Source organism: Ovis canadensis, chromosome 14, assembly GCF_042477335.2.
Source record: "Ovis canadensis isolate MfBH-ARS-UI-01 breed Bighorn chromosome 14, ARS-UI_OviCan_v2, whole genome shotgun sequence".
Classification (NCBI taxonomy): Eukaryota; Metazoa; Chordata; class Mammalia; order Artiodactyla; family Bovidae; genus Ovis; species Ovis canadensis.
The window spans coordinates 72,935,364-72,963,359 of record NC_091258.1 but is presented as its reverse complement, the minus strand read 5'-3'; the positions used below and the strand labels follow the sequence as shown (position 1 = coordinate 72,963,359).

At 41.4% G+C, this 27,996-nt stretch overlaps 1 protein-coding gene and 1 pseudogene across 8 annotated transcripts; one reads left to right on the top strand and one right to left on the bottom strand.

The window, feature by feature from the left end:
* Window positions 1-7: 7 nt before the first annotated feature.
* On the bottom strand, window positions 8-27,978 carry LOC138419203 (zinc finger protein 665-like). 8 transcript variants are annotated; one of them, XM_069551627.1, is made up of 7 exons: window positions 27,887-27,978; window positions 25,717-25,775; window positions 18,215-18,294; window positions 16,920-17,002; window positions 11,566-11,692; window positions 9,253-9,300; window positions 8-2,769 (listed from the first exon to the last, which is right to left on the bottom strand). In XM_069551627.1, exons 4-7 carry the CDS (start codon window positions 16,932-16,934, stop codon window positions 608-610), a joined length of 2,352 nt encoding a protein of 783 aa, XP_069407728.1. In that variant the 5' UTR covers window positions 16,935-17,002; window positions 18,215-18,294; window positions 25,717-25,775; window positions 27,887-27,978; the 3' UTR covers window positions 8-607. The 8 variants fall into 8 exon arrangements, with proteins under 8 accessions (XP_069407728.1, XP_069407729.1, XP_069407732.1 ...); XM_069551628.1 differs by lacking the exon at window positions 27,887-27,978 and adding an exon at window positions 26,352-26,433; XM_069551631.1 differs by lacking the exon at window positions 9,253-9,300.
* Window positions 12,517-12,915, top strand: LOC138418519 (ATP synthase F(0) complex subunit C2, mitochondrial pseudogene; annotated as a pseudogene).
* Window positions 27,979-27,996: the final 18 nt, after the last annotated feature.

Below are 27,996 nucleotides of genomic sequence, written 5' to 3'. Positions count from 1 at the left end.
CTACTTGTTGGGCAAGGAATAGTGAGTTTATTCAGAAAGCCAGGAAACCAAAAAGATGGCGGATTATTGTCCCAAAGAATCATCTTTGCTGAGGTAGAATTTGGGTTTCTTTTACACGGAAAGATCTCTAGCTTCTCAAATATGGAGTTACTGCAGTTGCTGAGTACCTGAACTAAAGTCATCAAAGAATACATATAGTGAAAAAGGTAAAGGATTTGCCACAATCACTGAGTCTGGGAAGTATGGCTCCACTATGTTCCTATGTTGTGTCTTTTGGGTAAGATCCTTGCCATGCACATTACATTGCTGTGTGTTTTCTCCAGGATAAATACTCTGATACTACTGGTGAAATGTGAGGATAGGGTTATTATTTTTTAAAAAACAGCTGTGAAATTGGTGAGGAATCTTCTAGAATGAATTCATGTTCTATACGACCTGACTAATAAATACATTTATATCTCCCTTCTATCCAGTATGAATTTTCTCATGAAGCCTAAGATGTTGCCACACTCATGATATTTGTATGGTTTCTCAGTAGGATGAATTCTCTGAGCAACAGTAGGGTGTGAAAGACTTCTACCATATACCACATTCACATGAGTTTCTCTCATGTATGGATTTTCTGATGTTTAGTGAGTGCTGAGACCTGAGTAAAGGATTTTCCACACTCAAAACATTTGAAAGGTTTTTCTGTATGTATTCCCCGATGTCTTTTAAGGTGTGAATTTCGACTGAAGAACTTGCCACACTCATTACATCTGAAAGGTCTCTCTCCAGTATGAATTCTCCAGTGATGTTCAAGATGTGGTTTTTGACCAAAGATTTTTCCACACTCATCACATTTGAAAGGTTTCTCTATATGTATTCTCTGATGTTTTTTAAGCTGTGAATTTTGACTGAGGAACTTGCCACACTCATTACATCTGAAAGGACTCTCTCCAGTATGAATTCTCCAGTGACGCTGAAGATGCGGTTTTCGACCAAAGACTTTTCCACACTCATCACATTTGTAAGGTTTCTCACCAGTATGAACTTTCTGATGCATTAAAAGGATTGACTTTAGACGAAAGGCACTGCCACACTCATCACATTTGTAAGGTTTCTCACCAGTATGAATTGTCTGATGCTTTATAAGGGTTGACTTTACAGGAAAGGCCTTGCCACACTCATCACATTTGTAAGGTTTCTCTCCAGTATGAATTGCCTGATGATTTAAAAGGATTTTCTTTAGACGAAAGGCACTGCCACACTCATCACATTTGTAAGGTTTCTCACCAGTATGAATTGTCTGATGCTTTATAAGGGTTGACTTTACAGGAAAGGCCTTGCCACACTCATCACATTTGTAAGGTTTCTCTCCACTATGAACTGTTGTCTGATGCCTTAAAAGGGTTGGTTTCAGAGGAAAGGCCTTGCCACACTCATCACATTTGTAAGGTTTCTCACCAGTATGAACTGTCTGATGATTTAAAAGGTTAGACTTTGCACAAAAGGCCTTGCCACATTCATCACATTTGTAATGTTTTTCACCAGTATGAACTGTCTGATGACTTAATAGGTTTGACTTTAGACGAAAGGCCTTGCCACACTCATCACATTTGTAACGTTTCTCTCCAGTATGAACTGTCTGATGCCTTAAAAGGGTTGACTTTACACAAAAGGCCTTTCCACACCATTCACATTTGTAAGGTTTCTCTCCAGTATGAACTGTCTGATGACTTAAAAGGCTTGACTTCAGACGAAAGGCCTCGCCACACTCACCACATTTGTAAGGTTTCTCACCAGTATGAACTGTCTGATGACTTAAAAGGGCTGACTTTACACAAAAGGCCTTGCCACACTCACATTTGTAAGGTTTCTCTCCAGTGTGAACTGTTTGATGCCTTAAAAGGGTTGACTTTAGACGAAAGGCCGTGCCACAGTCATCACATGTGTAAGGTTTCTCACCAGTATGAACTGTCTGATGAGTAAAAAGGGCTGACTTAACACAAAAGGCCTTGCCACACTCATCACATTTGTAAGGTTTCTCTCCAGTATGAACCCTCTGATGACGAGCAAGGTTTGAATTTTGGCTGAAGACTTTGTCACATATATCACATTTAAATAATTTCTTTCCTGTATGAATTTTCTTATGTCCTCTGAGGTGTGAGCTGTGAGTAAAGGCCTTGCCATGCTCATCACATTTGTAAGGTTTCTCTCTAGTATGAACTGTCTGATGACTTAAGAGGACTGACTTTACACGAAAGGCCTTGCCACACTCATCACATTTGTAAGGTTTTTCCCTCTGTGCTTTGAGTTCTTGTTTTATTCCTGAAGGATTCATAAAACCATTCCCATATATATTAGAAACACTGGTTTGGACACAAGGAGGAATTCTTTGAACTGGTGAAAATGAGAAACTGTTGTTGACAGAACTCTTAACTTGATTATATTCAGAAATCATCCCGCCAGTTTGAAATATCTGCAGTTTACCCTGAGACTTAAATCCAAACCTCTTTCCAAAGGGCTTGATCTCTGCATCCTTTCTATCATGCGAATCTCTTCCATCAGGCACATTTCCATTAAGGCTTACAGGTGTGCCTTTGTAATTTCTTTTGTCATCTCTCCCCTGACACTCAAAGTCACACATATTTTCCTGACTTTCCCAAAGATGAAAATGTTTGATTTCACAGCTTTCAGGGCTTCCCAGCATCAATGTTTGGAATGTTTCTCGTTTATCACTGTTCGCTTTGGGTTGTAAATGCTTCATCACATGTGTAGGAGAGATATCTACAAGATAAAAAGACTCATAGGTATCTTGCTCACAATAATTCAAAAATAAATGTTTCATGTTGAATATATATTACACCAAAAGTAATACTTACATCAAGTTATGAAACACTACAATGATGACCTTAAGTGTTTAGAAACACTAAAGGAATAGAATTCTTAACTTAAGAAAGCATAACATAAATTCACTGTTATGGTAGCCTAGTTTTAAAAACAATATGCCAAACATACTCACGTTGGACAATCTTATGCCAACTTTCAAAAACACAGTGTTTTTCTACCAGAACCCTTAGGAACGTATCAATCAACAGTTGTCTCAAATTGAAAAGAAAAATATTACACTATCATTGTATTTTGCAAACTTACTGTACATAAATAAATTCTAAACAATATATTATATATTATAACTGTAAATAATCCAAAACCATGCTTACCCAATTAATAATTAACTATTCATAATTGGTTGTTTACAATTGAAAACAAATAAGATAATGAAAAATATGACTAAAAAATTTTTTTGGAAACAACATAGTTTTTTAAATCTGCTATAGAACTATGTACCCAAAGAGAAAAGGCATTTTACAATGTTAACAAGTAGTATGTGTCAGGTGTATAGCAGAATACATGCGAAAAGACCATCATCTGTAAATGACATGTAAATTAAGATGTATAATATTCACCGGTATTCTAACAGCCAATAAACAATGCAACCCCTACATATGTTGTTGTTTTTCAGTCGCTCCGTCGTGTTTGCCTCTTTGCGACACTGTGGACTGTAGCTCACTGGACTCCTGTCCATCGCATTTCCCAGGCAAGAATAGTGGAGTAGGTTGCCATTTCCTTCTCCATGGGATCTTCCTGACTCAGGAATCAAACCTGCATCTTCTGCATTAGCAGGTGAACTCTTTACCACGGAGCCACCAAGGAAGGCTAATCTCTGCTGCTGATGCTGCTAAGTCGCTTCAGTCGTGTCCGACTCTGTGCGACCCCACAGACAGCAGCCCACTAGGCTCCTCTGTCTCTGGAATTCTCCAGGCAAGAATACTTGAGTGGGTTGCCATTTCCTTCTCCAACGCATGACAGTGAAAAGGAAAAGTGAAGTCGCTCAGTCTCTTAGCAACTGCATGGACTGCAGCCTACCAGGCTCCTCCATCCATGGGATTTTCCAGGCGGGATTTCCCAGGCAAAAATAGTGGAGTGGGTTGCCATTTCCTTCTCCATGGGATCTTCCTGACTCAGGGATCAAACCTGCATTTTCTGCATTAGCAGATGAATTCTTTACCACAGAGCCACCAAGGAAGGCTAATCTCTAGCCATGCACTATTCTTAATTACCTAGTTTAATGGCACCAAAATATAATAAATAAAAAGTGAGTGCTTTGTGTATTTATTGATTAGGGTCCGACACAATATTGCTGAAAAATGTTGCAAGTGAAACGCATACAAGATATAATGTAGTTAAGGTTCGACAGAAACCAAAATTCGGTAAAGCCATTATCCTTCAATTAAAAAATAAATAAAATTTTAAGAAGATATAATGTAGAGCTAGAACAAATAATTTCACAATTTGTATGGAAATACAAAAAACCTCAAATAGCCAAAGCAATCTTGAGAAAGAAGAATGGAACTGGAGGAATCAACCTGCCTGACTTCAGGGTCTACTACAAAGCCACAGTCATCAAGACAGTATGGCACTGGCACAAAGACAGAAATATAGATCAATGGAACAAAACAGACCTAGATGGCCATCAGCAGATGAATAGATAAGAAGGCTGTGGTACATATACACAGTGGAGTATTCAGCCATTAAGAAGAATTCATTTGAATCAGTTCTAGTGAGGTGGATGAAACTGAAGCCTATTATACAGAGTGAAGTAAGCCAGAAAGAAAAACACCAATACAATAAACTAACGCATATATATGGAATTTAGAAAGATGGTAACGATAACCCTGTATGCGAGACAGCAAAAGAGACACAGATGTATAGAAAAGGCTTTTGGACTCTGTGGGAGAGGGAAAGGGTGGGACAATTTGGGAGAATGACATTGAAACATGTATAATATCATATATGAAATGAATCGCCAGTCCAGGTTCGATGCATGATACTGGATGCTTGGGGCTGGTGCACTGGGATGACCCAGAGGGATGGTACGGGGAGGGAGGAGGGAGAGGGGTTAAGGATGGGGAACACGTGTATACCTGTGGTAGACTCATGTTGATGTATGGCAAAACCAACACAGTATTGTAAAGTAATTAACCTCCAATGAAAATAAATAGATTTATATTAAAAAATATAATGTAAAGTCGTATCATAAAGAACATGACAGAATATAGATATTACCTTTTTTAAACAAATAAATTTTGAGTATTTACTATAAAACATGTTCTACTGACAACACTAATTTGCTTTAAAAGGCTTGAGGTAAATTAACATGTTTTTCTCTAATTAGAGCAGGAGACACATCCAATTGGCCCACAAAGTGGTAAGAGAACCAGGATATGAATTTGAACCTACTGGGACGACTGATAAAAGTTATTTGTAAACATGACCACCCACCGAATGAATAGACTGCTCCTGCTGCTGCTAAGTCGCTTCAGTCGTGTCCTACTCTGTGCGACCCCATAGATGGCAGCCCCCCAGGCTCCCCCGTCCCTGGGATTCTCCTGGCAAGAACAATGGAGTAGGTTGCCATTTCCTTCTCCAATGCATGAAAGTGAAAAGTGAAAGTGAAGTCACTCAGTCGTGTCCGACTCTTCACGACCCCATGCACTGCAGCCCACCAGACTCCTCAGTCCATGGGATTTTCCAGGCAAGAGTACTGGAGTGAGGTGCCATTGCCTTTTCCGATGAATAGACTAGAAAATATTAAAAAAAAAAAAAAAACAAGGAACTTAGAAAATATCAAGGAAGATACAAGACAGAAGTAGTCTGTTTAACTATTATTCAACTATCCCATCTCGAAATGGGTTGTGAGTCATCATGGATGCACAGAGCGATTTAGGTCATGTCCTGAGAAACGTGTTCAATAAATTATCAGAGATTATCTTTACAGTGAGAGTATGTAGAAGGTGGAGGGATGTGATAGGTAAGAACAATGTTTCCACCCACATCAAGGTACTATGTGAGGACTGGTCAGGACTAAGAAAGGGCCTGCGTGGAGCATAGGGTACACAGGTGTATGTCAGATATCAGCTTATGACTGCATCTCTTTGTGAAAATAACTGAGAGCACAAACTAATATACTGACCTTAAAAGAAAAGAACTGGTTCAGCAAGTTTATGGGCATTATACTATGGGTATGGGACAGAAACAAGAGAGATTTTAAAAGTGACTGTGATATATGGAGAAAGCAGGATGATACCTGTTATACTATTTACAATGTAATGTATCCAACTCTGATTTTATAACTTACAATAGAATGCTTATATTCAAGAAAAACATACACAATATTCCAGGATATTGTGAAAGAATCTTATTAGCAGAAATCAGAAGGAAAATCCAGGAAAAGGCTATCTAAACCTGGGTTCCTCTGCCAAGTATGATTAACCTCTCTATTAGACATTTATTCCATTTCGTCTTCCACACATGGTCATCTCAAGACTGAGGAGTATCAAAGGAAAGGAGGGATTGACACTGACTCTGGAAGACGTTCCCAGTTACAAAAGCCTTTCTGAGGCATCCAACTCTTTTTTGTAGGAAAAGGCTTTATTCTCCTACACCTTCCCTGAGTTCAAAAGAGCATATTCAAACAGTTACTAATACATTAAAGGACATAAAAGGATGATCAAGTGGGATTTATTTCAGGGACGCAAGATTTCTCAATATCCACAAGTTAATCACTATGATACACCACAGTAACAGTTGCAGACTAAAAACCATATGATCGATAAGACTCAGAAAAGGTTCTGACAAAATTCAAGTGCCATTTATGATAAAAACCCTTCAGAAAGTCAGCACAGATGGACCCTACCTCAACATAATTAAGACTGTATATGTCAAACACACAGCTAACATCATACTCAGCAGGGAAAAACTGAAAGCACTCCCCTTAACAACATGAATAAGACAAGAATGTTCACTATTGCCACTTTTATTCAACATATTTTTGGAAGTCCTAGCCACAACAATCAGAAAAGAAAAACAAATAGAAGGAATTCAAGGTAAAAAAATAAAGAAGAGGTAAACTGTCACTATGATGCTACACACAGAAAATCCCGAAGATGCCACCAGATGACTAGACCTCATCAATGAACAGAGTAAACTTGCTGGATACAAAATATATAGAAAACTGCTGCATTTCTATACACTAATAATGATATATCAGAAAGTGAAATTAATGAAACAATCCCATTCACCACCTCAGAGAAATAAAATTCTAAGGAATAATCCTACCTAAAAAGTCAAAAGAATTGTACTCATAAAATGGTAAGATCAGAAAGTGAAATTAATGAAACAATCCCATTCACCACCTCAGAGAAATAAAATTCTAAGGAATAATCCTACCTAAAAAGTCAAAAGAATTGTACTCATAAAATGGTAAGATGCTGATGACTGATACCAAAGATGACACAAACAGATGGGACAAACATATACCATGTTCTTGGATTGAAAGAAGTAACACTGTCACAATGATCATACTATCCAAGGCAATCTACATATATAATGCAACCCTTATCAAATTAACAATGACATATTTCATAAAACAAAGAAAAACTTAACTTCTACCAAAATACAAAAGACTCTGATATCTAACATGATCTTGAAAAAGAAGAACAGAACTGGAGGAATCATGTTCCCTGAGTTCAGACTATACTACCAACTGACAGTCAACAAAGTGAAAGTGAAGTCGCTCAGTTGTGTCCAACTCTTTGTGACCCCATCAACTATAGACTACCAGGTTCCTCTGTCCATGGGATTTTCCAGGCAAGAATACTGAAGTGGGTTGCCATTTCCTACTCCAGCAGATCTTCCTGACCCAGGAACTGAACCTGGGTCTCCTGCATTGTAGTCAGATGGCTTTACCGTCTTAGCCACCAGGGAAGTGGTATGATGATGGCACAAAACAGAAACACACATCAGTAGAACAGGACAGAAATCCCAGAAATAAACCAATTTACTTAGAGTCAATTATTCTATAACAAAGGAGGAAAGAATATAGAATGAAGAAGTCTCTTTAATAAGTGATGCTGGGATAAATGGATAGTTACATGAAAAAGAATGAAATTCCAACATTCTCTAACACTACATACAAAAATAAACTCAAAATGTGTGAAACATCTAAATGCAAGACCAGATACTATAAAATTCATAGTGGAAAACAAATGCAAAACACTGACATAAATATCAGCAAAATTTTTTTGAATCTATCTCTTAAGAGTCATGGTAATAAAAGCAAAATCAAACAAATGAGACCTAATTAAATTTAAAACCTTTTTGCAAAGCAAAGGAAACCAAAAAAAGAATAAAAACTAAACTTTTGGACTAGAAGACTATATATGCAAATAATGCTACCTATCAGGAATTAATTTCCAAAATATACAAACAGTTCATAGAGCTTAATATCAAAACAAACAAAGAACCCAATCAAGAACTGGGCAGAAGATCAAAACAGATACTTCTCCAAAGGAGACAAACAGATGGCCAACAGTCACCTGAAAAGATATTTGACGTCTCTACTTATGAGAGAAATGCACATCAAAACCACAAAAATGTATCACCTCACACTGGTCAGAATGACCACCATCAAAAAGTCTACAAACAATAAATGCTTGAGAGGGTGTGGAGAAAAGAGAACCCTCTTACACTGTTGGAAGGAACATAAATTGGTACTGCCACTTTGGAGAATAGCATGGAGGTTCCATAAAGAACTAAAAATACAGCTATCACATGAACCAGCAATTCCAATCCTGGGCATATATCCAAAAAGGAAGAAAACTAATTCAAAATGATACATGAACCCCAATGTTTTTAGCAGCACTATGTATACCAGCCAAAACATGGCAGCAACCTAAATGTTCACTGGCACACAAAGGGATAAAGAATATGTGGTACATATATACAAGGGAATATTGTGAAGTGAAAATAGCTCAGCCATGTCCAACTCTTTAAGACCTCATGACCAGCAGCTGGCAGCCTACCCTGTCCATGAAATTCTCCAGGCAAGAACACTGGAGTGGGTTGCCACCTCCACAGCATAAAACACAATGAAGTAATGCCTTTTACAGCAATATAGACAGATTTAGGGATTATTCTAAGTGAAATGAGAGAAAGACAAATATCATAGGATATTATATGCTGAACTGAAATAAATGATACAAATGAACTTATTCACAAAATAAACTCACCAGAATGAAAAACAAACTTATGGTTACCAAAGGGGATAGTACAGGACGTTGATGGGGGCAGGGAAGGGAGAGATAAATCACCAGTCTGAATATTTACAAACTAATGTATATACAAAATAAATAAACAACAAGAACCTACCATATAGCTCAGGGAATTGTACTGAGTATCTTGTAAACTGCAGTATACCTGAAACACAACATTATAAATTTACTTAAAGAGTGGAGAAGGAAATGGCAAGCCACTCCAGTAGTCTTGCCTGGAGAATCCCAGGGACAGAGGAGCCTGGTGGGCTGCCATCTATGGGGTGACCCAGAGTTGCACACAGCTGAAGCGACTTGGCATGCATGCATTGGAAAAGGAAATGGCAACCCACGCCAGTGTTTTTGCCTGGAGAATCCCAGGGATAGAGGAGCCTGGTGGGCTGCCGTCTGTGGGTAGAGTCAGACATGACTGACGCGGCTTAGCAGCAGCAGCATACCTAAAAAGAATGGTTAAAGCAAAAACAAAAACACCCTTGCAGAGATGTTCAAAAGATGTTTCACAAAGGTGTAAAAACTACCAAATGGGGGAAGCAGTCTATGAAACAAGGTATGTTGACAAAACTGAATACCCACCAGCAAAAGAATTTACTTGGAACATTATCTTACACTACAGACAAAAAGGAACTCAAAATGGTTCAAAGACCTAAACCTAAGTCCCAACTGTATAAAACTCCTAGAAGTAAAGGTGCAGGAAATGTTTCTGGAAATTGGACCCACAAATGATTTACCAGATATAACACCAAAAGCACAGGCCACAAAGTAAAAGCAGATATCAATAAACTGAACTACATCAAAATTATAAACTACTCTGCATTAAAGTGCAGTGAGTTTGAAAAGACAATCAACAGTAAAAGAGAAAATATGTGGAAATCATACATCTGATAGTAAATGAGTACAAAGAATATATAAAGAATTTTAAGAGGGACTGATCACCAGTTCTACCATAGGGACCATTCCCCAATCAACCATCCAACGCATTGCAAATACAAAACAGAAAAACTAAGAGTAACACAGAAATTTGAACTCAATGATAAAATAAAAAAATACCTACAATGCACAGAACAATAGTGCAACCAACAGCCTCATAGATATGAGAATGTGAACTTGGACAAAGTTGTCCTGGGATAAATTCCTATACCATTTACAGAGGCTAAAATATATGGTCCTTGATACACATGAACAACACTGTCTTGGGGCCCTTGACAGAGTCTCCAAAGCCAGAAAATAACCTGGAAAGATGTATCAGGCTCTCGTGATACTTTCTCTCTCATCATCCTAGAACATACTGATCACTCTACTGGATAGCATCAAGTGGTGACTTTGTACAGAGCAAGAAAGTAACATTAGGAATACTGTCTCCATCACAGTTTTCTGTTACCTACTAAATCCACTCCACAGAGACTCACCAGAGGCTGCCAATTAAACATAGGTGGATTATCACAGCAAGGAAACCAGATAAAATTTCAGACCCTCAGGAATATATTTCAAATAAATTGAAGAGGTAAAATGATACAAAGTAAGGAGAATGGAACATCAGGTATAGTTGACATTCTCAGACTGGGTAGAGCAGCACAAGAGTAAAACTAATACAACATGAAGGTCAGACATTACAGCATCTTGAGATGGGACCATGCGCTCAACCTACAGATGGCAAGCTAAGAGCCTGCGAGATTCACATATGCTCCCCTCGTAGGATCTAGGATCAAAAAGACGATCTCTCTAGCCAATCTTACACTTTCCTAAGTAACAACCACAGAGGATCCAATCCACCAACTTGTCCCACTCCTAAACAGAAAAAAACACCCCTTTTGAGATACTCGTTTTTCTTTATATGTTGTATTTTTGGCTACTTTTATATCACTCCCTACTCTCCAGAGCTTTTTCTCAGGCTCTAATGTGGAGATAATATTCAGATCAGAAACAGAAACTCTGGGACTCCCCTGGTGATCTAGCGGTTAAGATTCTGCATTTCCAATGCAGGGGGTGTGGGTTCGATCCTTAGTCAGAGAACTAAGATCCCACATGCAGAATGGTGCAGCTAAAAAAAGTAAACAAGCAAGTGAAAACAAACAAATAGATATTCAGAGTTATCAGAAGAAAGAAATCTAAAGTGCTGTGGATTTTTTTAAACACTGAGCAAAAGTCAAAAGGAAGAAAATAGGAAATTGGGGTTTTTGGTATTTTTTTTTTTAACATTTGCCAGTGAGCTTTGTACATAATTAAGCTCTGGGACAACCTCAGATATTACATGAAACAGACACAGCATCTGAAGAAGGTCAGTTTAACCTTCTGAAGCTGTCTCATGCCCCAGTCACCAGAACTCTCACATGAAAGACATCAGGGCCTTCCAAAGGGCACACAGGGAAAATGCAGATACCCAAGGGCAGCTCTGGAAGGAAATCATTCTCACCCAAGGAGAGCAGGTTCCTGTAGGTCTCCAGCATCACGTCCCTGTACAAGGCCCTCTGAGTAGGGTCCAGGAATTCCCACTCCTCCTGAGTGAATTCGATGGCCACATCCTCAGAGGTCAGTCGTTCCTGAAATGAAACAACATGTCACCAAAGGGGCCAAGAAAAGTTCTCATTTTCATGCAAAAGAGAAAGGGTAGTAAGGTGTATGGATTGACTTGGTTGAAGCTTGTGTTCTAACAGATCCATGCAGGGGTATCTGGAGAAATTATGGATCTCTAATTTTAATTTCTTTGCTAAGACCTTATGAGATCCTCCAATTAATATGCGTTTTACATCAGTGTTCAAAATCCATGCAATATATAAAAATTAAGCTCAACACTGTTTTGCCTATACAGAAGTGTCAGATATTATGTTCTACCCAGTGAGTGCAACTCATTATCTCGATGAGGTACAGCATGAGTGGTGTCTTCAGAGACGACAAAGTCCACGGCACTATTAATGGAAAGGTCAAAATTTTCAGGTATGATGTAGATAATAGGAGCAAGGACCAAATGTTTCAAGGCTTCCTGTTGCTCTAAATTACTGTAGTATTACTCTAAACATTAAATAAGTATTTTACAGGCAAGAACCTGTCATCAATATAAAAGCTCATTAAAGGACCGTCTGTTCCCACCTTACAGAAGCAAACCTGTGTCACAGACACTCTGAGAAACTCGACTCAGATCAAGAAGGTAAGAAATGTTACATCAAGCACCTGAACTCAGAAGCTTGGGCTCAGCAACTGAAGCTTAAGCATCTAACAATGAAGTAATACAGAGAACATTACAAGTCCTTTGACAGAGGGCTCCTAAAGAAAACTTGAAAGGAGTCCAAGGTGAGCCTCTTCCCTGCCACTCTGTCTTCTCTGCAGGGAAACCAGCTCTCGGGCCTCCAGTCTTCATCCCTTGAAAATGGACACCTGCAGCAAATTCGTCTCTACCCCCTCCCTGATCGGGAGAACCTCCCTCCTGTTGAGTGATCACTGTCCACAGTGGTGGTGAAGGACCAGAGACACTGACTGATGAGAGCCACAGCAGCTTTGCAGCCCCAGGTCCCTGGACCACCTCACTTATTTCTAGCCACAGCTTCCAAGCCAGTGCCATTTCAAAGGACTCTGACACAGCAGCCAAGTTCCCTGGAGCTGGAGCTGCCACACCAGGGGTGGCTGGCTCTGGGGCTGGAAGTGGGACTTTGTTTGGGAGCTTCATCACTGTTATGCCAGGCACCCTTCTCTGAAACAGTAGCTCTTCTACACCACGGGCTTGGCCCTCTCAAAGGCCATGGGGCTCTTTTGCCTGATGGTGGTCTAGTTCATCTTCTTCACGATATGAAGGAGCTATTTCCACCTCCCGTAGTTCTTTCTCCTATGTCTGCCCTGTATGTTCCCTTTCCTGTAACTCCCCAGGCAGCCTGGGGAAAGTGGTGGGCTCAGGGTTTGACAGAAGGAAAACAAATAAATATTGTATTAGTATGAAAAAAAAAAAAAGTCCAAGGTGAACAATGTGGAATGGCATGAAAGGTCATTATAGATGTGGATACAGAAACACAACTGTTAGTAATTTACTACTTAAAACACTAACAGGATTGTTTAGAAAATTTCAAGGCCACAAATTATACAATTATATTTGTATACAAATTATACAAATGATAACATAATTTCAACTGAAAAAAAAAAGGTGATATATAGTTTTAAAATCATGATGTCTTCTATCTAAACCACAGACTCGCACATGCATGCATGCTTATTATAAAAAATTAACTGACATGAGAGGATTCGTCTTTTGACAGATTTTTTGGACAATTTTATATCATCCTTTCATTCACATGTGCTTCAGCATCTTTCAGATGATAAAAATGTATACTTTGTACTCAGCTGAGTTTTTCAACAGGATTCTATACTAGGCTACAAAAAGAAAACTGGTAAAAACATTAAAAAAAAAAGAATACTTGAACTCAATTCATAATAAAATTACCATATACAAAGATACAAATATAATTTTATCCATTTAGATTTACATAGCAAGGCATTAACAAAAGCCAAAGACTTTGTTTTTTCTTTCCATTAATAAAACAGTGATTTGAAATTAGAAGAGTTATTAGATCATGACCAAAATAAATATCACAATAGCAAAGTAAAAAAACTTCTTGGAGAATTAAAAATCATGGCAAAAACTAACATGAAAAAATATAGTTATTAAGTAAGACTATCTCAAGAAATATCATGATAGGAAGGAAATATTCAATACATTCCTTTTGAAATTACAGTGGCATGAAAGGAGCTGTCCAGGGTGCCTGTCTTTCACCACCATATGATGCACAGGAGCAGGGGCCACTAGAAGAACTAACAGGAGGAAAAAACCAGGGCAAGAAACACAGAGTTTGTCAGAGAGTTGAAACAGGTAGTACTCACAAACCTAAGGACATGGACAGGTGAAAAGTGAAAGGATGGAAAAGGTCCATCCTAAAGAGAGCAGGGGAGACTGTTATAGCAGACAAAATAAACTGAAGAAAAAAAAAAGTGCAATGAGATAAATATTGCATAACGATAAAACGGTCAATTTACCAGAAAGTTGTAACAAGTGAAAATATATATACGTCTAACATTAGATATCTCAGAAAAATGAAGCAAACATTGAACTGGCATGTACAGATCACACTGCCCAAGAAAAGCAGAAAACACATGTATCTCAAGGACACAGAAAACATTCTCTATGAGAGACCACACGTTAGGCCAAAATTAACCATTTTAAGAGACGGATACCATAAAAGTATCTTCCCTAACAACAATGAAATAAACACAAGAAAAAAAGAAAATTCCTCAAATGTGAACATTAAACAACTCACTCTTATACCACAAATGGGTCTAAGAAAAAAATCACATGGAAATTTTTAAATACACGGATGAAAACGAAAAGACAACATTACAAAATTTATAACACACAGAGAACACTGTACTAAAAGGCAAGTCTGAACTGTTAAATGCTTACAGTACAAAAAAGAAAAGATCTTAAATCTGAAATCTATTTTTAGACCTCTAGGAAGCAGAAAACAGAAAACAAACTAAACTCAATTTAGCAGAAGGAAAAATGTAAATAAGAAAGATTAAACCAGAGATACAACAGAAAGTAGAAAAATATAAAAATCAACAAACCAAGAGGTGATCTTTTGAAAAAACTGTATAGGAAAACCCCCACCTAGACTAAGGACAAGAGAAAAAAATATTCAAATAATTAAAAATAGATATGAAACAGGAGTGATTACAACTGAGGTCAAAAAGATAAGGAAGTATTATGACTGATAATGACTATAAATGACAGAATATAGGAGATACTGGCAAATTCTCAGAAACATACAAACTATTTTACTTATTAAGAAATAAAACAATTGAGAAGTGTTAAAAGTGAAAGTAATAGCCATCCAGTCATGTCTGGCACTTTCTGACCTCATGGACAGTAGCCCACAAGGCTCCTCTATCCATGGAATTTCTCCAGACAAGAATACTGGACTAGAGAGCCATTCCTTTCTCCAGGGAATCTTCCGACCCAGGGAGAGAACCTGGGTCTCCTGCACTGAAGGCAGATTCTTTATGATTTGAGTCACCAGGGAAGCCCATTATAACTAGAGAGATTTAAAAAGTAGTCAGAAACCTCTAAGAAAAATACAGGACCAAAATCTACCAAACATTTACAGAAGAACTACCACTAATCCTGCTAATTCTATGGAGCAAGCATAGTTCTAATAATTTGCTGATTTCCCAAAGACACAAGAAAGGAAAACTAGAAACCAATACCCCTGACGAATACTGATGCAAAATTAAAATACTTGCAAACCAACTTCAACACATATTAAAAAGAACTGGGGAAACAGACACAGAAAACAGATGGAGGTGGGAGGGGAGGAAGGAGAGGGTGAGATGTACGGTGAGGGTAACATGGAAACTTACATTACAATATATAAAGTATAGAGCCAATGCGAATTTCCTGACTGACTCAAGGACTCAAACAGGGGCTAACAACCTACAGGGGTGGGATAGGAAGGAGGATGGGAGGGAGGGGACATATGTATACGTATGGCTGATTAATGCTGGTGTTTGGCAGAAAATAACGACTTCTGTAAAGCAATTATCCTTCAATTAAAATAACTTAAATAAATAAATAAAAAGATCTGACACCATGACCAAGCGGATTTTATTCATATAAGGCAAGGAGAAGTCAACACACAAAAATCAATTAATATGACAGATTAAAGGAGAAAAAAAAAACCAGGATCAACTCGATGCAGAAAAAAAACATTTGACAACAATTTGACAACCTTTCAAGATGGAACACTCAACAAACTACAAACAATAAATTATACCAACATCAACATAATCAATGCCATTATGAAAAGAGTACAGCAATGGAGAAAGAATGAAAGCTTTTCCTCTGAGGTCAAGAAGAAGGCAAGGATGCACACTCTGCACTGCAGTTCAACACAGCACTGAAACTCTTAGAGCAATAAGATGAGAAAAAGAAATCAAAGGTCCCCAAATTAAAAAAGAAGTAAATGTATCTTCTTTCCCACATGACAAAGTTTCATCAGTAAAAATAATAGATTACAAAAGAAACATGCTATATCAAAACAGATTCTTTAATAACCACACAAAGTGTCAATCAACCAATTAACTCATTATCAAAATTTCCATGACAATCTTTGTAGAAGCAGAATAAAACATCATGAAAGTCATAGAACTATTCAAAGAGCAAACAGCAAAACTCTTGAAGAAGGAAGATGGACGTCTTTCTATTTCAACACCTATTACAAAGTAATCAAGGTGATGTGGTACTGGTATAAAAACAGACAAATAAACCAACTGAACAGAACACAGTACTCAGAAATAATTCTTTGTGTATATATATATGTAAGGTATATTCACAAGGATGTCAGATACACAAAAGGGAAAGGACAGGCTCAATTGCTCAGATTCTCAGATTTTACCAGCTATTCCACGTGCAGTTTCCTTACCCTGGTTGACAGAGCAGACAGCGCATCTAGATAGGCCCTAAGCAATCCCTGCTGCCCAACAGCACTGAGACCCCAGCTCCAACCTGTGGGTGAGAAGCCTTGCCCTGGACGGTGCCCAGAGGAGCTTCCTCACAAGGGCCAGGTCACCGGGTCATGGGGAGATGGGATCTAAGTGGAGACGACAGGGCCAGAGGGAAGGCCTCGGGTGAGTGTGCATGTACAGGAGTCACACAGGACACTCCAGCGTCCAACACGATTAGCGAGTCCAGAGAAGGGCATTTCAGGAAGGACAGACTAAATATGACCTTACCTGAGAAAGAGCCATGCCTCACTTCTTTTTTTTCCTCTTCCTTAACTTCAGGGCTTCCTCAGGCAACACGAGTCTTCAGAGGTCTATCATGAAAGTTGAAAACATGCTGTTTAATGCTTAGAGTCAACACATCCCCTTCCTGAGCCCCAACCACACACACAGAGGGAAGCCCTCACCATGAGGAACAGACAGTCCCCTGTGGCCACTGTCTCAGGAGGGCCTCAGGACAGTCAACTTCCGCAGAGAGACCAACATGAGACTTTCCCACACTTTCCCTTGGATCACACTCCCCTCCTGCTAAGGCCTCATGTACACAGCAGCAGGAGGCACCTCTGCTGACTAGGCAATCTCCTTCAGGTCATACAGCAGGTCCCAATCCATCCCCACTCAGAACAGAGTATCCCCTCCTCAGCCCAGATCTCAGCCCTCAGGACTGCGAGGGCTCAAGACTCCTGATGCTCAGTGAGGGATCCAGACTGGAATCAACTGGGGCATCTTAAACATTCTCGAGCTGTGGACCAACAAAAACTATCTGAAGGGGAACCTCTGGTCAGTGGGTACAAAACATGTGTGTCGGGAGCCGCGTTAAGACATTACTGACAAAATGGAGGCACGGCCTCAACCTCCTCTCCTTGTCCCGCAGGCATGGACCCTGGATGAAGGAGTGAGGTCTTGTGATTCTGACTTGTTTTTTCCTTTCCTCGGTTGAGTTGACTGAAAAGAATGTTAAGGTGCTTACTGTCCTTGAGAGGAGCATGAGAAGGCACAAAGCCTTCTGCAGTTGTGCCCAGAGAATAATCCGTAAAGTTAACCATTGACATTTGTTCAAGGATCTTTACAAATGTTTATGGCAACGGAAGTTTGCCGAATTTACGGTTTAGAAATAATTAAGAATACTTAGAAGCTAAAAATTGAAGGAATGTGGTAGTGCTAGCATGTTTTACTATAGCTTTACAGATTAGGAATTTCAGAGATACTAATAGCTAGAAGCCTTTTTAGGGGATAGTGAGCTTAGGATGCTAGGGGCAAACAGGATTTAGAAAGATAAGAAATAAACTGAGGAAATGTGGTTTGCAGCCCAGACATAAGCATGAGTTACAATGTAATCATAAGTTAAAGTAAACAGGATTCTGAGAGAATAGCTGAAGCAGAAACTCTGTTTGAAGGGCAACAATGTTTTATAGAGACAATAAATCTGGGTGAGGGGAAACTGAAAATGCCAAACCTCTGAGCTAATGCTTTTGTCAATGTATAAAAGAGAACCTGAAGCTTGAAATAAACATGCAGTCCCTTACCTTGAGTCAGAGGCTGCATCATTCTCCGCCAACACCGCTCAAATCTTCAGGCTGATTCCCTGGCTGCTGGAGCTGGGACTCTGGCACATGTGTATGCAAAACGCGTCATCAGTGAAACGTGAACCCTGGACTGAGCACCATTCAGAGGAGAAAAGCACCGCCCCTCAACTCTCTTTTTCTTTCCCAGCCTTACTAAGGTGTAACTAACAAAAATGGTATAAATGTACTGTGTACAAAGTGATCATGTGATAGACTCATACACTGAGTAATTATTATAGTCAAGGAAGTTACACTTCCACCTATGACTACACTGTATTATTTCTCTCTGGGCGAATTTCAAAGATATAGAAAAACTACCAGCAGCATGCAGTACCTCAAATCCCCAGAACTTACTTATTTTACAACGGAAAATCTCCACTCTTTGACTACCAGTGCCCCATTTCCCCGTCCACCCACCTCCTGGTAACAGCCTTATTACTCGATGGCTCTATGAGTTTGACAAGTCTAGTTTCCACATAGTGCCTGTCCTCCTTTGTCAGGCTTATTTAACTTGGTATAATGTTCTCTAGGTTCATTTATTCTGCCATAAATGCAGGATCCTTGGTATTTATATTCATATACAGAGGAAAAAATAGTTCATGAATATACAGTATATAATAAACATTTCTATACCACACTTTTGTAACCTATTCTTTTGTCAAGAGACATCTGGGCTTTGTCTATGCCCTGGCTACTGCAAATCCAGTTACACTCATGGGACTGTGGACATATCCCTGAAAAACTGATTGCTTTTCCTTTGGATATCTGTCAGAAATGGGTTTGACACACTGTAGGCCTCTTCTGCGTTAATTTGTTAAGGAACTTCCATTTTATTTTCCAACATAGCAGTACCATTTACATTACCACCAACAGAGCAGTTAAGATTCCATGTTTTCTGTACTGTGCCTGTATGTGTGTTTATTTTGGGAGGGACAGGAGTGGATAACACAGAACCCAGCCTGGCAGCAAGACAGTTGCAGCTGCATCTTCTAGAGGACAAGCCTCCAGGCTGCAGATCACTGTGGCATCACTGCCCTCTGATTTTTTGGAGCCATCCTCCCCTACATCACAGGACTTTATGATTCTCCTCAGGCTGGGCCCAGAGATCCCTACTGACCAGGACCACCTTGTAACAAGCATTCTGTGATCTTAACCTTAGTACTCCTATTTTCCCAGCAGGACTCAAACAAACTTACAAACTTTCATGGTGTCCAACAGAGTGTCCACAGAGCCCATAATAAGCCTCTAACCCTCTTACACAAACACAAAGCATTCCAAGCCCTGATAGCTCACGCATGAGGCAAAATACAAAAGAGGACACCCAAGGATCCACAGACACAAGACACCATATTTTCATTTAGAGTGAGTGATCCAGGTCAAACATCAAAATCTCCAAAGACTATGAAACAGAGGGATAATTCCAATGATGCACATGGCCCACTGAGAACTCGGCATCTTCCAAGGAAACACTCCAGATTCTCTTGATATCTTCCCAAATGCACATGAACCTTTCTGCACCGGCAACCCCAAGTACACAATGATACCAAAGTTGATGCAAAAAATGACTTGAGATTTTCCCTGTTACTCTACAGTGCCTGCCTGCTAAAAGAGCCAACAAAGGCCAGGGAGTGGAGTGGATGCTGGGGGCACCTGCTAGAACCAGCCCCTCAAGCCCAAGGCTCCCATCCTCCTGCACCCACAGCTGCCTGCAGGCTCAGCCCAGGCCACCGTTCTAACAGTGGAAAAGACTTCTCTTGGCTGAATTCCACGTTCTTCATTGCTGCTCACGTGTGGTCACGAGTTGTCAAATCAAACCTGTGCAGGCACATGTTAGCCTCAGCACTGCTGTCCTGGGGAACACGAGCTCAGGCAGTAGAACCTCAAACCACTCCATGCAGGCTCTCCAACAAACTCTCTTCCAGGTGCCCCAGCCTGAACGGAGACATTCTCTTCCAACAGATCCACACACCCCTTGTCCCTGCAACTACACTTGGGATGGGCACACGCTCCATTCACTGGGCTCACCTTGATGCTCCCAAGTACTGCCACAACCCTCCTGCAGACCTCACCTGGCTCCCTCCGCTTTCCCCATTTGTCTACCTCTCCTCCCTGATGACTGGACTAAGCAAGACTAAAGCGCACAGGGGTTTCCTGGCAAAGGGGATCACAAGAGTGCCCACGAGCTACCACCCAAAGGACACTGCACACGCAGTATGAAAATCAAGAGATTGACCCTCCTGGGAAAGTCTGCCACCACCTGGGGACATTATGGAGTTCACGTACAAAGGCGTTTGAGATGAGGAAGTCTCAAAGCAAGGGTCTCCAGGTCCCACTATCTTCTGTTTTCTCCACCCACACCTACTTGGAAGATATTCTAGCTCTTGGGGGTTGCAGGGGGCTCATCCTCAGTGCACTGAAATCACAACGTTTACACGGAGCACATGAACTCCTAGATGGCAAAGCTGCTGTCCACGATGGTGACTGGTCTCTGGATGGAGAGAGCTTAGATCTGGGGGCTGCAGAGGATGAAACCCAGCAGACTGAACATGGGGACATCTTAGACCACTGCTTGAGGACACCAGTTCTGTAGGGCTTTTCAGGACTTCCTATATTTCTTGGCTCATCTTTTGAGTAATTAAGTAGTCACAGGGGGCAAAGATCAATTACAGCTGAAATGTCTAGAACATGGGAAACATCTTCATCACCTGCCCTGTTCTCTTGGTCTTTCCTGAGGATTATTCAGCCCAACCCATAGTCCTGTCATCTACAGACATTTCCAGTAACAGGTACTGCAGCCATGCTGGGAAGAAGAGGAACACTATGAGCCCTAAAAAGAGGGGAACCAGGAAGGACTCAAAATAACCCATGAAGAAGGGCACTGACTTCTGCTGATGGCAACTGATACACAGGCAATAAACTTGGGTAACATGAGAGAGACTGTTAGGAGGGGTTGGGGAGACCTCCCTGAGCCTAGACTTGAAGGGTGACAAAGGGCCTGAGGCACGGTGACCTGAAGGTGAGAAAAGGAACTACAATGTCAGACAGAAATGGTTTGGGTATTTGGAAACAGAAAAGGTAAATGGGACCAGGACAGGCTGAACCATGAGCAAAGGGTCAGCTCCCAGGATGAGGCTGGAGGCACTGACAGGGCCCTGAGCTTGACAGAGGGTTGTGGAGAAAAAGCAAGGAGTCAAGCTTTTGACCCAAGAACAAATGAAAGCAGTGGAGGTCTGAACGTCAGGACATAAAATAAAATCTCCCTTCAGATTTAGCCTTATTCATAGAAGTCACCTAATTCTGAGCCTGTGATCCTGCCTCCATCCTACAGTTTTCCCTTTCGTTTTTCATTCAGGGAGGACTGGGATCTATTTAAAATTCTCATTACCACCAGAAACTCCCTCCAAACCAGAACTGCCACACACAGACACACAGCCAATTTGCCTAATCATTTCAGGGGTCAGTGTTGCTCACACTCAGAGATTCCACTCTAGTCTCTCATCTGCATGTTACAAGTGGGCTCCCTCAGGCCCAGAGAGAAGTCATTTACGACAAGGTCTGAGCTGAGTGAAGAGAACTGGGTATAACTGAATAATGAAATGGGAGACTGAAGGGCAAGTGAGCCAAGTTTGTCCTTATTGCCCATCCCATTTAAGACCAGGAACATCTGTCATGTATCTGAGCAAAAGAAACTTTTCTTTCAAGATTGGGTCAAACTGATACCAAGCAGGTAATTCTTTATTATATGACTGCAATAAAATATTTTAAAAATACAGAATTGCAAATATATATCCACTGGTACAACAAACATTGTAAGGGGTCAGCTTGGAAATAGGATCTGAGTAGTCTTTTTCATTATGAAGAGAGAGGCTCTGTTGGAAGGTTCCAGGTCAATCCAGCCCATCCTTCCTCATTTGCACAGAAAAGTCACAAAGGGACCTGAGGGAAACATCTTCATATCACCGCACAACTCACTTTTTTTCACTGATCATAGAAAATGGAGAAAACAGACCATTAGACTAACCAGTTAAACTAGGTGTTTTGTTTTTTCTTTTTTTTGAAAGGAAAGAATGAAGCATTTTGGTGGTTTTATCATGTTAAATGTTCTTTTATTTTCCCATTTCTCAAAGAAATGCCTTTAATTGCACAAGATCTAATGTCATACCTCCGTCATTCTCTGGTAAAGAGCTGAGACCAGAAATATCCATTTGTGTGTGCACACATACACACATACACACAATTCATGTCTTTGGTAAAACCACAATTGAAAATATGTCTATTTTACTACAAGATGTTGAGAAGGTAACAGGCAGGAAGGCCAGGGGTCTCCAAATGGAGGAAATAGGCTGCAAGTGTCAGACATTTTTATCTCTCTTAAGCAGCAGGAGGAAACAAACAAGCAATATTTTTTTCCTTCGCTATTCAAATCTAAAAGGAGGTTTCTCTTAAAATACTGTGTCCTTATAATAACACCTGGGGTCCGACTCTCAAGACAATCAGGACTGAAGGTGCCCAGGGGTCCCCACACAAGCTCCTGTCCTAATTACACCTGAGGAACCCCAGGTATTAATAACTGTGGGGGGCCAAGCCGTCGATTTCCTTTTAGATACTGGGCAACTTACTCCATGCTTACTGAAGCCCCTGGCCCACTTCCTTCCGGATCCGCTTCTGTAATGGGACTGTCTGGATGAGCTAAAGGGTATTATTTCAGTTATTCTTTGTGTTGTAACTGAGATTCTGTGCTATTTTCACACGAATTTCTGATTGTGCCAGAGTCTCCCTCACCCCTTTTGGGGAGGAATATACTGAATAAGGTCCATGCCTCTGTTTTCATAAATACGGAGCCCTCCCTTTCTCTCCCTTTAGTTGAATAAAATGTAAATCCTAGAGTATGGACTGATGGAAAATCTGTGGGTCGAGCACAAAATGCTATTCCTGTAGTTGTCAAGCTCAAAGACCCACTTATTTCCACATAAGCAGCAGTATCCACTGAAACTTGAGGTTAAGGGTTAAAACCCATCATCGAAAATTTAAAGGAGCAGGGATTATTAGTTCCCTGTAACAGTCAATGCAACACTCCTATTTTGGGTATAAAGAAATCAAATGGTAAATGGAGACTAGTTCAAGATTCCAAGAAGGCAATGGCACCCCACTCCAGTACTCTCGCCTGGAAAATCCCATGGATGGAGGAGCATGGTAGGCTGCAGTCCATGGGGTCGCTAGGAGTCGGACACGACTGAGCGGCTGCCCTTTCCCTTTTCACTTTCATGCACTGGAGAAGGAAATGGCAACCCACTCCAGTGTTCTGGAATGGAGAATCCCAGGGACTGGGGAGCCTGGTGGGTTGCCGTCTACGGGGTCGCACAGAGTCGGACGCGACTGAAGCGACTTAGCAGCAGCAGCAGCAGCAGTTCAAGATTACAAATAATAAATGAGGCTGTAGTTCCTTTACACCTCATGGTGCCTAATCCTTATACTCTATCATCTGAAATTCCTGAATGAGCCAAATATTTCTCAGTAATTGATTTGAAAGATGCTTTCTATTCTGTGCCTTTGGCGGAGGAAAGTCAATTTCTATTTGCCTTTGAAGAGCTAAGCAGCCAGCTTCTCAGTTAACCTGGACAATTTTGCCCCCGGGATTTTGTTAAAGTCCTCACTTATTTGGACAAAGTTTGTCACGGGATCTACAAAACTTTAATGGCTTCGAAGTGGTGCTGTTACAATATGTAGATGATATTTTGCTCTGTGCTGAGACAGAGGAAGCTTGTGCCCGAGCCTCAGAAGATTTCTTTAACTTTCTGGCAGGCTGCAGTTATAAGGCATCAAGAGAAAAGGCTCAGCTTTGTCAACAATCTGTTAGATATCTGGGCCTAATCATATCAGAAGGGACTAGGGCCATAGGCCCTGAGAAAATTAAACCCACACCAAATCATCCCCTACCTATGACTTTAAGACAATTGAGAAGATTTCTGGGAATCACAGACTACTGTCATATTTGGATTCCGGGTTATGGGGCACTTGCCCGGCCTTTATATAAACTTATAGCTGAAACTCAGCAGGCCCAAACAGACAAACTGCTTTGGTCTCAGATACTCAAAAGGCTTTTAAGGTCCTTCAGACTGCCATCCTGCAAGCTCCCGCTTTGAGCTTGCCCACAGGGTCAGGATTTAATTTGTTTGTCACTGAAAGAAAAGGTATGGCCTTCGGAATTTTGACACAAGCCCGAGGGCCTCACCAGCAACCTATTGCTTATCTAAGCAGAAAAACAGATGTAACTTCACATGGGTGGCCCCACTGCCTAAGAATAATTGGGGCAGCGGCTTTATTAGCACTTGAAGCTTTAAAAATAATTAATCGACAAAATCTTACTGTCCTGACTTCTCATCATGTGAATGGAATCTTAAATTCTAAGGTTAATATTTGGATGACAGACAGTAGGCTTCTTAAATATCAGTCATTGTTGTTAGAAGGACCAGTAACTAAGCTTAAAGTCTGTGGACATTTAAATCCTGCCACTTTCCTTCCTACGTAGGAAAATGAAATAGCTGATCATGACTGTTCCCAATTTCTAACTTTAAACTATGCAGCTTGGGAGGATTTAATGGATACTGTTAGGTAGGTAGAACAGGGAAAAGGAGTCCAAAAAAGCGGTGGCTACAAGACAAAGAAGGGAAAAGCCCCAGGGGAGCCTGGTGGGCTGCCATCTATGAGGTCGCATGGAGTCGGACATGACTGAAGTGACTTAGCAGCAGGAGCAGCAGTGACTATAATGGCACCCCACTCCAGTACTCTTGCCTGGAAAATCCCATGGATGGCGGAGCCTGGTAGGCTGCAGTCCATGGGGTCGCTAAGACTCTAGGAGTCGGAAACTACTGCATGACTTCACTTTCACTTTTCACTTTCATGCACTGGAGAAGGAAATGGCAACCCATGCCAGTATTCTTGCCTGGAGAATCCCAGGGACAGAGGAGACTGTTGGGCTGCCGTCTATGGAGTCGCACAGAGTCGGACATGACAGACACGACTTAGCAGCAGAAGCAGCTCCCCCATTCTGACCCTCTTCCACCTCCCTCCTCACCAGATCTCTCTGGGTTGTTCCAGAGCACTGGCTTTGGGTGCCCTGCTTCATGCATTGAACTTGCACTGATCATTCCATTTTACATATGGTAATTTACATGTTTCAGTGCTATTCTCTCAAATCATCCCACCCTCAACTTCTCCCACTGAGTCCAAAAGTCTGTTCTTTACATCTCTGTCTCCCTTTGTTGCCCTGCATGTAGGATCACTGGTACCATCTTTCTAAATTCCATATACATGCATTAATATATAGTATTTGTCTTTCTCTTTCTGACTTGTTTCACTCTGTATAATAGGTTCTAGGTTCATCTACCTCATTAAAACTGATAAACGAGGTGACACTTTTGCTAAGTATGGCACAAAATAGTCTAAGATGATTTACTACTTACCAAAGAAAATTTCAAATGTATGAGATGAAGGGAAGAAAGCACTCAGGCAAGGAATGAATCTGAAAAAAATTTGAAAAAAAAAAAAAAAAAGAATTATTTTTAATCTAATAATCTAGTGTCAAAGTTTAAAAAATTGTGGAGAATAATCATATTTAGAAAAGGATGGTAAGAGTAGAATACTGGAAACTAAAAAAGCTTATTTCTGAAGTTAAAAATGAGTACAGAAACGGAATGAATTAAGACCTATTTCAACCTACAAAAAGCACCATACATAAAGAAAGGAGAAAATGTGAGTCTGTTTTTTGTTTTTAAAAAGTGTTCCTTTAAAAATGCTACCCAATAATGATACAGTGGATAAGAATCTGCCTGACAATGCAGGGGACATGGGTTCTATCCCTGGTTCAGGAAGATCCCACAAGTACAAGCAGCTAAGCCGGTGCACAACTACTGAGCCTGTGCTTTAGAACCTGGGAGCCACAACTCCTGAGCCCATGGCACAGCACAGCCAAAAAAATTCATTAAAAAAAAAAATGCTACCACAGAGTGACACTTTAGAGTCAGTCATTTCTTGCCCCAGGTCTCTTCTTCCCTGACCTCTATCTTATGATAGGACAAGGGAAGGGGGTCACTCACACCTCAGTGAATCAAGCCACTGCCCCAGGCTCAACAGGGTTTGCAAATGAAAGTCATCTTCTGCCACAACTAATAAAAAAAGACACAAGCATTATAGACAGGAGTTTTGAAATTGTCATTCTCCTCTGTATAACTAAAAAAATCATCTGTATCCAAACAACTGGCCACACCTGGATCGAGCTTACCCCTCTGTTCACCTATCTCCCTATTTCATCTGGGTCTTGGTGTCTCTTTTTCTCCCCCTCTGCTCTCCTGCTGTTCCCGTCCTATTTCCTCCCTCACACGTGTCCTGTCCCAGGCTGCTGCAATTCGTTCCCCCTCGAAATGCTCTCTCTCTCCAACCTTCCTGAGTCTTTCAAAAATCCATACCTATGTCTGCCTCTTTCTTCCCCCATTTCGGCTCCCTCTCTGCGCTCCAGATTACTCCCCTCCTCTCGCTGTGACTCTCCCTTCCTCCCCACTCTCTGGCAGGCCAATGGCTATGCTTCCTTCCAGCCCTTTCTTCCTCTGCTCCTACCTTTCTCTGCCTACACCATAAAACCGGCCACCTCAGATTGAGATTTGAACCCTTGTGGCAGGACTCCAACCGGGTGAAAACACAACTCGGGACTCTAAACGGAAGAGGCCTGGACTCAAACCCGGCTGAAATCGTTAGGGACTCTCCACCTCTGACGTCCCTCACCGCCCTTCGCCTCCCCGCTCCCATCACTGAGACAGGGCAGTTCTCCCTATGCTGTTTCCCAGTCCCTGGAGATCTGGCTTCCTAATTTACTAATACTTCTCTATTTTACTCACTTGGCTATTTTCAAGGCTTAACCTCTCAGTTTTCCCATTGGTTCTCCCTGATGCTTTTCTCCTCGGTTTCAGTTATTTCTCTCAGTCCTTCTGACTCTGCCTCTCCTGATCCTCCTGCCTCCTGAATTTACTGAGTGGGCGACAGAACGAGACGCCCCCGGACCGGAAGAGCACCTTTTCCCCCGAGTTGAATTGGGAATGGAACAGCACTGGCTGTCACATGGCTGGCCCAGGTCACCTACCCTATCCGGGCTGAGGGGACGGGCTGACAGGAAAGGGGGCTGCTGCGGGGCAGAAGGACTGGCCTCAGGAGACGCGAGGACAGAGGGGCTGGGAGGGAGGGGGCTCAGGAGCGGGGCGGCCTCTCCGGAATCCCAGGACCGGGGAGAGGGCGCGCGGCCTATCTCGGCTCTGCCTCCAGCGGTCGAGAAGGCGACGCGGCGGGCGCGATTCCAACTCGCGAGAGAGGGCTTTACTGGGCAAGGCCAGAGGTCAAAAAGGGGATTAAGCAGGAATATGTAGCCAGAGGTGGTGTCTACGCAAACCGAGGGCCGATACCGCCTCAGCAACACTTAAAACCCAAACGAAAACATAACTGGGCCGCAACGGCAGCGACAGCGTTTATTCGGGGCCGAGCACTGGGTGCCAGGGTGTTCAGGTCGCTGGCAATTCCCACACCATAAGGACAAGTGAGCGGGGGCGGAGGTGGGGACTGGAGGGGTGGCGAGCTCTGCAAACTTACTCTTGAAGGAAGCTTAGACGCCGCTCGGGGACCTCGGCTCTGCGCTCTCCAACTTCCGGCTCCGTGTGAAAGGGCTTTTGGTTTTAGAGCCCAGGCTTCCGACGAGGGGC

Excerpts from the sequence above, each read along its gene's own strand:
- LOC138419203 (XM_069551627.1), bottom strand. Across the intron at positions 9,301-11,565 it reads CAGGAACCTGCTCTCCTTGG|GTATACTGCAGTTTACAAGA; the intron begins GTGAGAATGATT and ends GTTGTGTTTCAG. Across the intron at positions 2,770-9,252 it reads ACAATTCCCTGAGCTATATG|ATATCTCTCCTACACATGTG; the intron begins GTAGGTTCTTGT and ends TTTATCTTGTAG.